The 14,109-nt window shown below is 45.8% G+C and overlaps 1 protein-coding gene across 1 annotated transcript in view; it reads left to right on the top strand.

Annotated features, from left to right (window-relative positions):
• LOC117536456 (CUB and sushi domain-containing protein 1-like) overlaps positions 1 to 14,109 on the top strand; it is a gene marked incomplete at its 5' end in the record, with an annotated part of 113,181 nt that overhangs the window by 40,309 nt on the left and 58,763 nt on the right. Inside the window, 4 exon segments of the mRNA XM_034201329.1 lie at positions 6,688 to 6,804; positions 8,007 to 8,216; positions 10,595 to 10,783; positions 11,297 to 11,474. Coding sequence (XP_034057220.1) covers positions 6,688 to 6,804; positions 8,007 to 8,216; positions 10,595 to 10,783; positions 11,297 to 11,474 — 694 coding nt within the window.

The following is a 14,109-nucleotide window of genomic DNA, read 5'->3' as shown; positions in this document are numbered from 1 at the left end:
CGCACGAGCCGCAGCAGAGATGTGTGAGTGAGCATTCTGAACTTATATCTTTTTAGATATTTGTTCAGAGCCCTCAAATCAAGTATTGGCCGAATTCCGTTCCCTCCCCGTTTGGGAACGAGGAAGTACTTGGAATAGAAGCCGCCCTGAATCTGCTCGGCGGGTACAATAGATATAGCCCTCTTTTCTAGGAGAGAGAGAATCTCTCTCTCCAGAATATGGGCTGACTCTCCTCGGGCATGCGAATGCAGAATGCCCGAGAAGCGAGGGGGGGTGACAGCGAATTGGAGTCTGTAGCCCCGTGTTACTGTCTTGAAAACCCAAGCAGATGATGTGAACATCTTCCACTGCATGCTCCTTAGAGCCAGTGGAGATGTCACGTCTCTTCCCCTTTGAGTCTCTATTTGTTGTGTTATGGGGCCCTCTAGTGTCTGAACACAGTGGTGCCCCTTTTCGACAATCCCCACCGACACTGCGCATGCGCATGACGGTGGTGCCTTCACAACCCCAGCCGGCACTGCGCATGCGTGTGGCGGTGGTGCCTTCACAGACCCGCCTGTAATCCGCCTTTTGAGAGATGCCGTAGCTGCTCTCAGAAGGGGAACAGTTGACGGGCTGTTTATTGGTTTTATTGTTTTTCTTTTCATTTTTTTTTGAGCTGCGCCCTCGGCCTGAAGCCTGGATGCGTCAGCGGCAAATGTTTTATGACAGAAAAATCAACAAATGTGTGACATGTGTTTGTGCGGACTTGAGGATGGTGTTGAGGCATCTCTCGAGGCGGCGTGAACACATTTAGAGCTGGGGAACCGTGGACTTCCAGCTCTGTCACAGAGGGGAGAAGGAGGGGCTGTCACGCCGCTCGCTTCTTCTTCCTCGACTGCTGGCCGAAATTCTGGGTTGGCTGCGCCTGAGCTGCAGACGGAACCGGAGATTTTCTAGGCCAGCTCGCCCTCGTCTCCAGCCTGGGCTGGGGACTCGGGGCGGGCTGCGACCTCTGCGTCTTCGAGCAGGGTTCGAGGCAGCTTGGGCGAAGGACTGCTGCTGCGAAGGACTGCTGCTGCGAAGGACTGCTGCTGCGAAGGACTGCTGCTGCGAAGGCAGCGGCTGGACCCTTCGAGGGAGGCAGAGGTGGAGTGCCTCGTCCTCCTTCTTTTTCGACTCACACCTCCTTTGCATGGAAGCAAGAGCGGAGCCGAAAATTCCCTCGGGAACGATGGGCATATCCAGCACATCCTCATTTTCCCGGTCTTGGAGGTTGGTGAGGTTGAGCCATCTCGCTCTTTCCTGCACCACCATGATCCCCATTGCCTTGCCCGTGGCCTGGACGGCGCAGCGTTGGACACGAAGACAAATGTCCGTGACCGCTGCCATCTCGTCCAGAGTGGCTGCCCCCGGGTTACCCGACAGGTCCTCGCAGAGCTCCGCTTGGTAAGCGGTTAGCAGCGAGGACACATTCAGGGCCCTGGCGGACAACGCTGCGGCTTTGTAGGACCGTTCAGTCATTGTCGACTGAAATCGGTCCGACTTTGCTGGCAGCGTGGGGTTCCTGCTTGGTGACGGGCCCATCCTCGGTAGGAGGTGGGCCGCTACCAGCGGTTCCATGGGCGGTATGCGGAGCAGGCCGAGCTTCTCCATTCCGTCACAGTCTAGGGAGGAGGCACCCTGGATTGGGACCTTGTTGCTGAAGGGCCAGTCTCTCCACGAGACCGACACCTCATCCAACATCTCCGGGAAGACCGGAAGGTGTTGCCTCTTTGTCCGCGCTGCTTGGGGAAAATGTTTCCCTTCGTAGTGGGACCCGGAGGTCTCCTTGGCCATTTCAGGCCACGGGATGTCCAGTCTGGCCGCGGCGCGTTTACACACGGCCTGCAGGTCCATGCTCAGACAGGGCGAAGCTGGTGTGCTATCGCCCGGGAGAGCAGCCCTCGCTCCAGGCTTTGCAGCCTGAGCCGATGACATGAAGATGTCCTCTTCATGTTCATCCGACTCGGACAGGAGGAACACCGAGGCGTCCTCTTCGTCCTCATCGTAGTCCAGCTCGAGGACATCCTCCGCGGGTGAGACCATGGTGAGGTCTAACCGGGAGCCCCAGCTCGGTAAAGCGTGGGGTCCCGTTCCTGCGTGTCTTGCCGTCACCGGGTCCCGGCTTGCCAGGGCGCGGGATTCCGGTTCTGCAGCCATCGCAGATAATGAGCCCCAGACCGACACGGAGAGGGGTTCACTCTCTGCGGCGGACGCCCCCGCGTCTTGACTGCCGGCCGGCAGGTCAGTGGACATGGGGGGGTCCTGCTCCGACAGGATAGCTTGGCGTGCTAGCCGTCGGCGGAGGCTCTTCACGGTGAAGCGGACACAATGTCCGCACGAGCCGGGGTTGTCGATAGCGCCTCGGGCGTGTTCCAGCCCGAGGCAGGACGAGTAGACCTGGTGTGTGTCTGTGCCCGAGATCTTCAACCCGCATCCACAGAGTCGAGCCACCGAGTCCCTGACTCCTCTGGTGTGAGGGAGAGAGGCGTCCATCTTGTTCGCCTCGTGGCATGGAGAGGTCCCGCTCTCAACAGGTAGGTTGGGAGAAAAAAGGTGTTACCACCCTGTCCTTAATCCGGAGAAAAGGACGGTGTGGGTCTTTTATTCCCGGAGAATACTGACTGGTGTGACAGTATGCTCCTTTAATCCTTTCGTCCTCCGTGGGGAAGAGAAAAGAAAAAACGTCCTCGCTACCGTGGTGTCGATAGTGAGGGAGCGAGCTAACGCTAGCTTGAAAAAGTCAGACCTACCTTACTTTCCGGGGAAAGAGAACGGCGAGGTCGATTTCAATACTAACTGGCGTTAGTATTACCGTCTTCCTGCGAAGCAGAAGGAGTAGCCGGCGAGCGCCCGTCGACCGAAATGGTTATTTGGGTTCAGTCTGTGGACCGTTAAGCTTGTCCGGCTACTATAGAGATGTGCTCTGAAGCGAGAAGAGGTGTTTGAATGACGCATGCGTCGTGGCGCAAGCTACTTATAGGGGGTGAATTCCCTGACTCTGACGTCAAGATCACCAGCCAATCAGGATTGGCGTAATGAGATTGATGCTTCTGTTTGCTCCGCGATGAGGCGCATCTCATAGTGAGACATCGAACGGAGTGTTATGAATGAGAACTGTCAGTTATAAGTGTTTACCTTTTAAACTGTCAAAAAAAAAGTCAAGTCAGTAAATTCACCTACATATTTCACAAATAAATGAATAGTTGTAACTAAATGAGAACTTCTTAAATATGAATTATTTTTTATATTTAGTTATATATAACCTTGGAATCAGATGTGTGGAAGTAAGCAACTTCCTAAATGATATGATCAATATACCTGCTGGATACAAACATAATTGTGTAGCTTGTTATGTGAGCCAAGGCTTCCTTACCTACTCAAAGGAGTTTAGGGACCTTGATCACATCGATGTTTGTGTTTGTTGAAAACTTGTAGCAGGTCTGGGAAGCCAATTCGAGTTAAACTCAACCTTGACATGTCAGGACTAACTAAACTCAGCCACAGTCTCCTTCAGTATTTATTAAATTCAGCATTTCCTATTCCAGTCAGAGAGACTTGCGTCAACCAAATCATTTCTAAATCTGTCAACAGAAGGGTGAGTCATAATCAGAATCAGAATACCTTTATTAGTCCCACAGAGGGGACATTTGCATCTTTACAGTAGGAAAGAGCCACAGACAGCTTAATGTTACATTAAAAAAAAGTACTAAGTTATGATATAATAAAAAATATAATAAAAAAATAAAAGTAAAAAAAATACTTTTCAAAATACAAATCCTGTAACAGTTCTTAGGATTTAGCAGCCAGGTATATATTTCACAGTTATTAATGGCATATGTATATACTAATGTATATATTGCACATATAGCACTTATTGCACATAGTTTGATGGTATTTAACAGCAGCAAGTTACACAATTTACAAAATGCAAAAAACACACACCTTGTAACGGTTCTATGGATTTAGCAGCCTGGTATAAATTACACAGTTATTAACGGCATATATATATATTGCACATATAGCACATATTGCACATAGTTGATTGGTATTTAGCAGCAAGGGGTGATATAGTCTGTGTTGTGGTGTGTGTTGGGGAGGGGGGGTCTACTAGGGGCTGTGCTGGTTGTAAAGTCTGACCGCTGCAGGAAGGAAGGACCTGCGGTATCTCCGTGAGACAGCAGGGGTGCAGCATCCTGTCGCTGAAGGAGCTGCACAGTGAGGACATGGTGTCCTGGAGGGGGTGGGACATATTGTCCAGCAGGGAGGACAGCTTGGCTGCCATTCTCCTGTCTCCCACCACCTCCACAGTATCCAGAGGACTCCCCAGGACAGAGCTGGCCTTCCTTACCAGTCTGTTCAGTCTCTTCCTGTCAGCACCCGAGATGCTGCTGCCCCAGCAGGCCACACCATAGAAAATGGCTGATGCCACAACAGAGCTGTAAAAAATCTGAAGGAGTGCCCCCTGCACCCCGAAAGACCTCAGTCTCCTCAGCAGAAAAAGTCTGCTCTGTCCCTTCTTGTACAGAGCAGCAGAATTATCAGTCCAGTTTATTGTTCAAATGAACACCCAGGTATTTGTAAGATTTCACAATCTCAATGTCCGCTCCCTGGATGTTCACTGGTGTCGGGGGGGAGTGTTGGCACCGTCTGAAATCCACCACCAGTTCCTTGGTCTTCGCTGCGTTCAGCTGGAGGTGGTCCCTCTGGCACCAGAAGGTGAAGTCCTGCGTCAGCTCCCTGTACTCCCTGTCATCCTCGTTGGAGATGAGGCCAACGATGGCGGAGTCGTCAGAAAACTTATGCAGGTGACAGGTTGCAGTGTTGTGGGTGAAGTCTGCAGTGTAGAGGGTGAAGAGAAACGGTGCCAGCACCGTCCCCTGGGGGGCCCCCGTACTGCTGATGATGGTGTCTGATTGACACTCCCTGGTCCTCACGTACTGTGGGCGGTTGGTGAGGTAGTCCAGGATCCAGGAGGTGAGGTGGTGATCCACCCCAGAGAGCTGCAGCTTGTCCCCCAGGAGCGGGGGCTGAATGGTGTTGAAGGCACTGGAGAATTCAAAGAACATGATCCTCACAGTGCCCCCAGCCTTCTCCAGGTGGGAGAGGGACCTCTGCAGCAGGTAAATGACGGCGTCATCCACCCCAATGGCAGGCTGGTAGGCGAACTGCAGCGGGTCCATTGATGGTCCCACAAGGGGCCGGAGGTGTCCAAGGACCAGCCTCTCCAGGATCTTCATCAGCTGTGATGTCAGCGCCACCTTCCGGTAGCTGTTGAATTCCTTGGGGTGAGGGATCTTTGGCACAGGTACCACACAGGACGTCTTCCACAGTTGTGGTACCCTCCCTTGCTTCAGGCTCAGGTTGAATAGAAGCTCCACAATCCCACACAGCTGATCCGCACAGGATTTGAGGAGCCTCGAGCTGATGCCATCTGGACCCACCGCTTTCCTCGCCTTACGGCCCGTCCACACAGCGGCGTGCGTTGAAGCTTGAACGTTCTGCCCATTCACTTTGAATGGGGTGACTTTCACGCATCGCCGAACTGCATTGTGGGAGCAAAGCGTAGCTTTTCTCGCGGTGCTCGCTGCAAAAAGTTGAACAATGTTCAACTTTTGAAGCTTCGACGGAAGCGTCAGCCAATCGAATCATATGCCAGTACAAGCTCTAGCCAATGAAACTGCTGCTTGTGTGTCCGGGGCGGGAAATTCAGGTGATTGGTTGTTGGTCTAGCTTCAGACATGCCCGCTGGCAAGCGACAACGCACGCTGCTATATGGACGGGCCGTTACACTTCTGCAGCTCCCTCCTCACCTGGTTGGTTGTGAAGGACAAGGTGTCGTCAGCGGGTGGAGAAGAACCAGGGGCTGATGTGAGAGGTGTCTGTGAGCTGATGGCCAGGGGCTGAGTAGAGGTGGGAGGGGTGACAGGGCCATTTCCAGGCAGTGGAGACAATGGGGGGTGCAGCAGGGGGGAATTGGTCGGGGGTTGGGGGGGAGGGCGCATGACTGATCAAATCTGTTGAAGAAGTTATTCAAGTCGTTTGCCCACTGGCTTTCATAATGGGGAGCTATAATATCAAAATATATCTGTCTGTTTCTAACGGTTCTCAAGGATATACAGGTATTCAACACACACAAGCCCCTATACAATTTAGATTTTAGTTTTAAACATGATATCCTCTCTCTTTAAAAATTGGTTTCATATACGCAATAGCACCAAATGAACTAACAAAATGTTTCTGTTATCTCCAAGTTTGTTTTACATGTATATTTGTATGCCACTAATGCATTATACTTGCTACAAAGGATTAATGTAATATCACTGTCCTTTAACCTAAACTGAGAATGCAAGAAAAAAACGGAACATTATAAACTTTTCAAAAGGTACAATACAAACAGCTGTATTGAATTGCATTAGATTGTAGAGGTATATCTTATTAAGTGACCACTGAGTGTAAATGTCAATACAATAAATCCCCCTGTCCAACCGAAGGGTACTCAAATCCCAAAGGTTGCTGCTTGTTGCTGTAATTCCAAATATTCTTGTTTTTTAGCTCTGTAACCTTCTTCCTGTTAGAGCAGAGGAGATGAAGTGATGATCTCCACTTTACATTTCTCATGTGTTGCCTGTTTTAACAATGTGTTTGCTGGGCCTGTGTTGTCAGCTCGGTGCAGTGGGGTGTTGTCTGAGATGAGTGGTGTCATCCTCAGTCCGGGTTTCCCTGGCAACTATCCCGGCAACCTGGATTGCACCTGGCAAATCACCCTGCCAACTGGATATGGTAAGTATTATGGGATAAAGAGCATTCAGTACATCTCTTGGTCTATTTGGGAAAACAAATACTTTTTTCTAGCACCAACTCTGCAGCAGCAACATAATATTTATTGAAAGCTTTTTAATGCTGTTTAATGAGCAGTGGCGAGCCGTGACTTTTATACCTAGGCCCTCTGACCCCCACCCCTTCCCTCAAAAAAAAAAAAAAAAGGGAGTTATTACGTCACAGTGTATACTTCAGCTAAATATAAAAACAACGGCCCAGGGTGCAAAACGCATCAATGAAAGCAACCCTCTACCACACAAAACAACACCTGTAAATAACCCAATTTGTGTTCTTTGAAATTGAAAAGGATATTGCATTGTGTTTGTTACTTTCGTTGCAGTTGTATGTCTTCAGTGTAATTTGGCATGCTTTTATTTTGAAGGCGAGTTTACGCTGTTGACAGGAAGTTGTTGTTGCTATGGAAACAAGAAAAGCTTCACAGCGGGCGGAACTTGTCATAAAGTCCGCGATAATAAAACCCACCCATTTAGAGGGAAGATATGATTGGTCAATTTTACTGTCATTTGACATTACTCTTTCGTTCAGTTACTATAGCTGGCCCTCTGTGAATTCATAGCTGGACGTCCAATCAGCTCCTGTCTTCACCTCGCAGAGACAAGCTTCTTTCATTTAACCCTTCACATTCAATCAGAAACTGAATAGGCAGATTTGAAGGATTTATTTCTTTGGAAATGTTATTTTAAATACAATTAAATGAAGTTATTATGGTAAAACGAATGACAAATATAACTAAAAATATATAAAAAAAAAATATATATTTAAAAATGTTTTTAAATATTATTTTGTAGAATATCTTACTGAGGGCCTAAGATATTCTGCGGCTCGCCACTGTAAGTGATGGTTTGAAAATAAACCTTTTATGTATGTATTTTGGCATGGAATACATGTCCATGTGTGTAAATATTGCTAGATTTGAGTGGAAAGGATATGACATACTTCTTTCATTAATGCTTATTATTAATGATCAAAGACTTGATTCTTGTCATTTCTATTGCTTTGGTAATCTTTGGTATCCTTGGGACTGATTGTGAAAATATGTTCAAAATAAACTACATTGCATTCATTAAAGATAAGTTTTACTGTTATTATCATATATATATTTAATATGTTTTAGTCTAATACAATCTGTGTATGTATTCTAGGAGCACATATTCAGTTCCTAAACTTCTCTTCTGAAGACAACCACGACTTCCTTGAGGTCAGAGCTGGACCACAGCACAGCTCTGCTCTGATTGGACAGTTTACTGGCTCTCAGATCCCACCCCTTCTGCTGAGCACTACCCACCTGACGGTCATCCACTTCTACAGTGACCATTCAGAGAACAGACCGGGGTTTAAACTAACCTATCAGGGTGAGTTTACGTGTGATTTTTGAATGTTGACCTAAGGCCACAAACCCTTAGGTGTCCCTGCAGGCGCTTCCAGTTGAAAGTGGCCCCTCAAGGGACTAAACCTGTGTTCATATTGAGCCAACGGTTGGGAACACAAGATGGTTCCTTGAATGATTTAGAAAAGAGAGATGGACTGCCTATGGTTTCTGAATAATCCTAGTCCCCACATAACAAAGCCTTCTCAACTCCAAGAATGAAGGCTTCAATGAAAAAATGCATCGCTATTAGGTTTTGAGCTTTGATCCGTGGATGAGGCATGCTAAAGACTTAAAAAAAACGTATAGCTTTCCTCTCATCATTAAAAGAGATGGATTGTTAGTAAGCCCTGTGAGGGACTGGCATCTTGTCCAGCAGGCTTTGCTCGTAGCCCTAAGTGTTTCACTTCAAAGACACCAGAGATGCACTGTGGGTCTATACGCCAGCATAAGTAGAGCACGGCTTACTTACACATAGGCTAACCCACATGCACATAGTCTTTTTACCCTTTTTTCCTCCTAATTTGCAATGACATAGTCCCCTAAAACGGCATCTCTTGTCACTGCTTACTTCCACTTTCGGCTTTTGAAGCTTGTAGACATATTTTCCTTAAATAAAGTTGCACCAGATGCTTTTTTTCATCTGACATCAACTATCCTGTCCTGTCATAATACAATGATTGGTTTTGTTGAATGAAAACATTGTGAGAGCTCTGACAGGGTGCATGATTTCGGCCCGCAGCACTTAATGACATAAGCTCAGGTTCTGTTTTAAAGGTCCAGGAGGTATATGGTTCAGTAGGCTGAATTGCAGTGTGCACATCCACAAAATCTCAGAGGGATAAGTGCAAAAAATCAATAGAAAGTACCCTCACAGTGATTTTTAGACCCATATGTCGCTAATAACATCTTTAGGGAGATCTGATTCCAGTTTTAGTGTTTGGCACTCTGACATCGTACGTTCTTGATTGTAGTTTCACAGCCGCACATACTCCCCTATGACTGACAACTTTTGGCTTACATTTTCCACATTCTCTCCTCAGCCCCCGGTATCACTTTATCCTTTCCATCTCTTTCCCTTGATGCTGCTTTCACATGGGACCTCTACTGTACATCTGTCACTACTTACTTTTCTGTTCCTTCTGTATTTCCACTATGTCCAGGTCTTTTAGTCAATATTTGTATAGCGGTCGGTATCTAAAAGTGGCAGGGGTACTCAGTTCTGACGTTCTTAAGTGTCCTTTGTGGTGTCTCCAATCAGGACTTGGGATGGTTTAGCCCACAGGTGTTCCTGTACACATGCAGTTTCTTCCTGCATAAAGGTAGCCTGGCAGCAACTGTTAGTCAACTTTTTATTTTTGGTGATGCCCCTTGAAGTCTATATACCTCAGACAGAAAAGTTTTGACTGAAATTTGGCAAGCAGCCATATGGCGCATTTCCACTACAGCGCGGAGCTCGCTTTAAGCGTGCCGTGCCCGGCCCGTTTTTGGTTGCGTTTCCACTTGGCGTAGTACCGGCTAGCAGGTACTATTTCACAGTTTTTCTGGCTCTCCAAAATCGAGGTTCTTTCCGGGCCAACAACCGGGCTGAGTATGCTAAACTAGAAAGAGAATCGCTGGCAAGGGGGCTACAACTACAACAAAATGAACATATTTGACCGTGATTTAATTGTAATACACTTTTCAAAATGATGCTGAAGTAACAACAGACTGATACCGGTTAGTAAAAACCATGAATTAATGCTTTGACAAGTCTGCAGACAGACGGCAGGCGAAAAACCTTTTAAAATGCTTGTTTTCTAAATGGAGATCGGCTAAGCTAACGCAGTATATGCTCCGTCCGTCCACACTCACAACAACGGCCTATACAGACATAAATAAAGCAGCGACTGTATTCGCCATGACACAGACAGTCTGTGGTTTGTACTTGTTTAACTTTTGTCTAGTTTCTGAACAGATATGAGGAGCTGTGAGTTTGAGTGCTAACGGCTGATGTTGTTTTTCTGTGGTTCTCATTGAAGATGACGTCACGGCTCCGCCTACACTGCGTTACTATAGTTACTGCCCCAGCTACTAAACTGTAATGGAAACGCAGCATAAAGTGAGCCAGTCCTAACAAGTCCTAACAAGGCCTAACGAGGCCTAACGAGGCCTAGCCATACCGAGCGAGGCCCTGTAGTGGAAATGCGCCATTAGTGAGCTGCTGTTTAAGGCTACAGGGTACAATGCTAATAAACACATTCACAAATACCTTTGGTAATCTCAGTTGAATTGAATCGTATAACCTTAAAAATCAAGTGTATCTGAAATTAAGTTTCCAATTATTTCCACTCTGAAAGTTATTTTCTTTATCTGTCTCTTCAGCCTATCAACTTCAAAACTGCCAGGACCCCTTTCCTTTCCTCAACGGTGACATCATCAACGGTGACTACAGCGCTGGCCAATCAGTAACTTTTCAGTGCTACCCCGGTTATGTTTTGATCGGACACCCTGTCCTAACGTGCCTGCACGGGACCAACCGGAAGTGGAACCACCCATTTCCACGCTGTGAGGGTAAGAAGAATAACCAATGAAATGTTTTATACTATTTGATTTGATGGGTGATTAGTATGTATCAAGATTACAATTAAGATACAAATGTACAATTGTCACATTAGCCAGTTTATGTTGTGTGGTGATCCATTGTTTCCCAGAACATCCCCATCCATCAGGTTAAATGGTCATTTAAAGTCTAGACATTTGGAAAATGTTGTTATCCTAATTGAGTTTTAGAGAATGTAATCTCATCTTTCATCAGTACCACAAGCGCTATAAAGCAGCAGTTAAGAAGAAAGTGAATATTCCTATGTCACTTAGATATTTTACTTTATACATCAGTAGCACACTCATTGTTCTTATTAATAGCACCACTGCTGCTGCTTTTACTAATACTACTACAAATAATAATGATATTTATATTCCACACTGTCTATAGTTAAATATACATCTCCATCGTTTCAGGACTAGCAGGTTAGACGAATGGGACAAATTTGCACATAGATAATCTCATAACTCTGCTTTTTACAGCTCCTTGCGGCTATAATGTCACAGCTGAAAACGGGACAATCTATTCACCTCAGTACCCCATTGAATACCCCAACTTTCAAGACTGCAGCTGGCTCATCACTGTTCCCCACGGACACGGAGTTTATATCAACTTTACCTTATTGCAGACGGAGCCTGTCACTGATTACATCGCTGTCTGGTAAGCCTGGGTACACTTGAACTTACATGCACACACACACACACATATTCACTCAAATGCAAAAGCTTCTTTTCATTGTTGCCCTTTATCCTTGGCCCGATTTCATCACTGACAGCTAAGTCTTGAATTGACTTGCATCCTGCCTCCTCTCTGAACACCAATAAGAAGTTATATCAACTTTTGATTCTGTTTTTTATTATCATTCTGTCCCTCTCTCTCTCACACACACACTCACACTCACACTCACACACACACACACACACACACACACACACACACACACACACACACACACAAACAAACTATGGGCTCAGAACAGTCTCATAATACACACATGCACACAGAAGAATTCACACTTGTATTTCATGATCCGCAAAAGGATTCAGACTTGTATTTCCGGATCCACACTTGTGTTTTTCAATGCACACACAAATGTGTTCTGTTTCATATATATGTAAATAAAATCCAAATACATAAAAAAGTTTCACATATGTATTTTTGATCCTCACATATTTGTTTTCCGTTTAAAACCGCTGCACCTGCAAACACAACCCGCTCTCTGTGAACGGATCGCTGTGCATTCGTGTGTGGGTTTTTTGAGACTCCCCTGACAGTCAGCCGATTCATACTTGTAATTTTTTCTATCTATAGCCAATCAGATGTCTCCTTCATTCTAAGTCAATCACATGAGCGCGCCCCCACGAGGGTATGATTTCTTGCGTTCATGACACTTCATATATACGCATTTTGCGCTGTCCAGTCAGCTCGCTAAACAGAGGGCGGAGCTTCAGGTGATCATGCAGAGCTGCGTGTCTCCGTCAGACTCAGCAGCTGATCTGATCTCTCTCGCGTCCGGTTATACTTCACTCGCGTTTATGTCCATATCGATCAGATCCAGCTCTCCTGATCGGCCTTTATAGAGAGCACCGATCAAACTAGTGAATATCGGCCGATAATGACCGGCGGGGCTCCCCCCGTTGACAGTTCACTGTCTAGCACTGGCTTCGTAGTGCACTGATCGATTAAGCTAACCTGTAGCTGCTCCCTCCACACTCACAACAACTTCATACAGACAAAAATAAAGCAGCTGTATTCGCCATACAGGAAACACACATTTAAAACGGTTTTGCCTGCCATTTTGTGTACACAAGCATTCATCAATGGTTCGGAAAGTGGCGCTGTACCTTAATAATATAAAAGATTGTATTCGCGTGCATTTCCTGTTCGGAAAGTGGCAATGTACTGAGAGTGGAGATGTCCTGAGATTAGCGCCTGCAGGCAGGCTCCATGGACCTGTCAGCTCCGGACTGCGCAAAATGCGTAGATGAAGCGCTACGTCATGAACGCAAGAAATCATACCCTCGTGGGGGTGCGCTCATGTGATTGGCTTAGAGTTGAGGAGACATCTGATTGGCTATAGATAGAAAAAATTACAAGTACGAATCGGCTGACCGTCAGGGGAGTCTCAAAAAACCCACACACGAATGCACAGCGATCCATGCACAGAGAGCGGGTTGTGTTTGCAGGTGCAGCGGTTTTAAACGGAAAACAAATATGTGAGGATCAAAAATACATATGTAAAACTTTTTTCTGTATTTGGATTTTATTTACATGTATATGAAACGGAACACATTTGTGTGTGCATTGAAAAACACAAGTGTGAATCCGGAAATACAAGTTTGAATCCTTTTGCGGATCATGAAATACAAGTGTGAATCCTTCTGTGTGCATGTGTGTATTATGAGACTGTTCTGAGCCCATAAACAAACACACACTTCTGCTTTCTCTCACACACACTTTTATTAGTGGTAACCTTATTCCTGGCATTGATGGCTAGTGTTCATTTCGTCAGCTATTTTTTAATTTAGTTTTAGTCTTAGTCCTGTGTTAAATTTCCTTTTTAGTTTTAGTCATATTTAGTCACCTTCATCCTGTTTTTATTTAGTCAAGTTTTAGTCGACTAAAAGTCTGAGCATTTTAGTCTTATTTTAGTCAAAGAAAACTAATTATTTTAGTCTACTTTTTGTCAATGAAAACTGTTGAGTCTTTTTTAGTCATCAGATTATATAGAACATTTCTGTCAAACTAGTCTAGCCAAAACCAATAATTTGTCATTTTAGCATATATAAATAAATAAGATTATATCTTGTCCTTATTTGATGAAAAACACAGGTTGAATGATTAAGAAGCTTTGCAGAGAGTATCTGCTCAGGTTTGTGGTGTTTTCACTAGCTGTGTTTTGGCCACATTGCTTCCCTTCTGATGAAACAATGCATTCGCTTTTTTTCTCCGCCTCATTGTAGCGAAAATGGGCCCAAATATCACATTGTTCTCCCAAGCAGTGGTGGCTTTAGACTTTTTCGTTGTCAGTCATTTTGACGGACAGGATCGTAACATTTCCGTCATAATCCATTATTATCCGTCGAGTGCACAATTTATCAATCACTCGCGCTGACGGGGGGATATTCGGTTAACGCGAGTGCGACCACCGCTCCCAAGCCCTGTTGTTGCCATTTCATTTTCTGTTGAATAAGGTTAGTTAGACCATGAGTTAGACCCGAGTCTTCCTGACAGTTCATATTGTGCCGCTGCCCGGTGTAATTCAAATCTACCGCCGCGCGCAGCACGGACACAC

The sequence above is a fragment of the Gymnodraco acuticeps genome, unplaced genomic scaffold (genome assembly GCF_902827175.1).
Source record: "Gymnodraco acuticeps unplaced genomic scaffold, fGymAcu1.1, whole genome shotgun sequence".
Classification (NCBI taxonomy): domain Eukaryota; kingdom Metazoa; phylum Chordata; class Actinopteri; order Perciformes; family Bathydraconidae; genus Gymnodraco; species Gymnodraco acuticeps.
The sequence above is the reverse complement of the archived record's forward strand: the minus strand, read 5'-3'. Positions and strand labels throughout refer to the sequence as shown.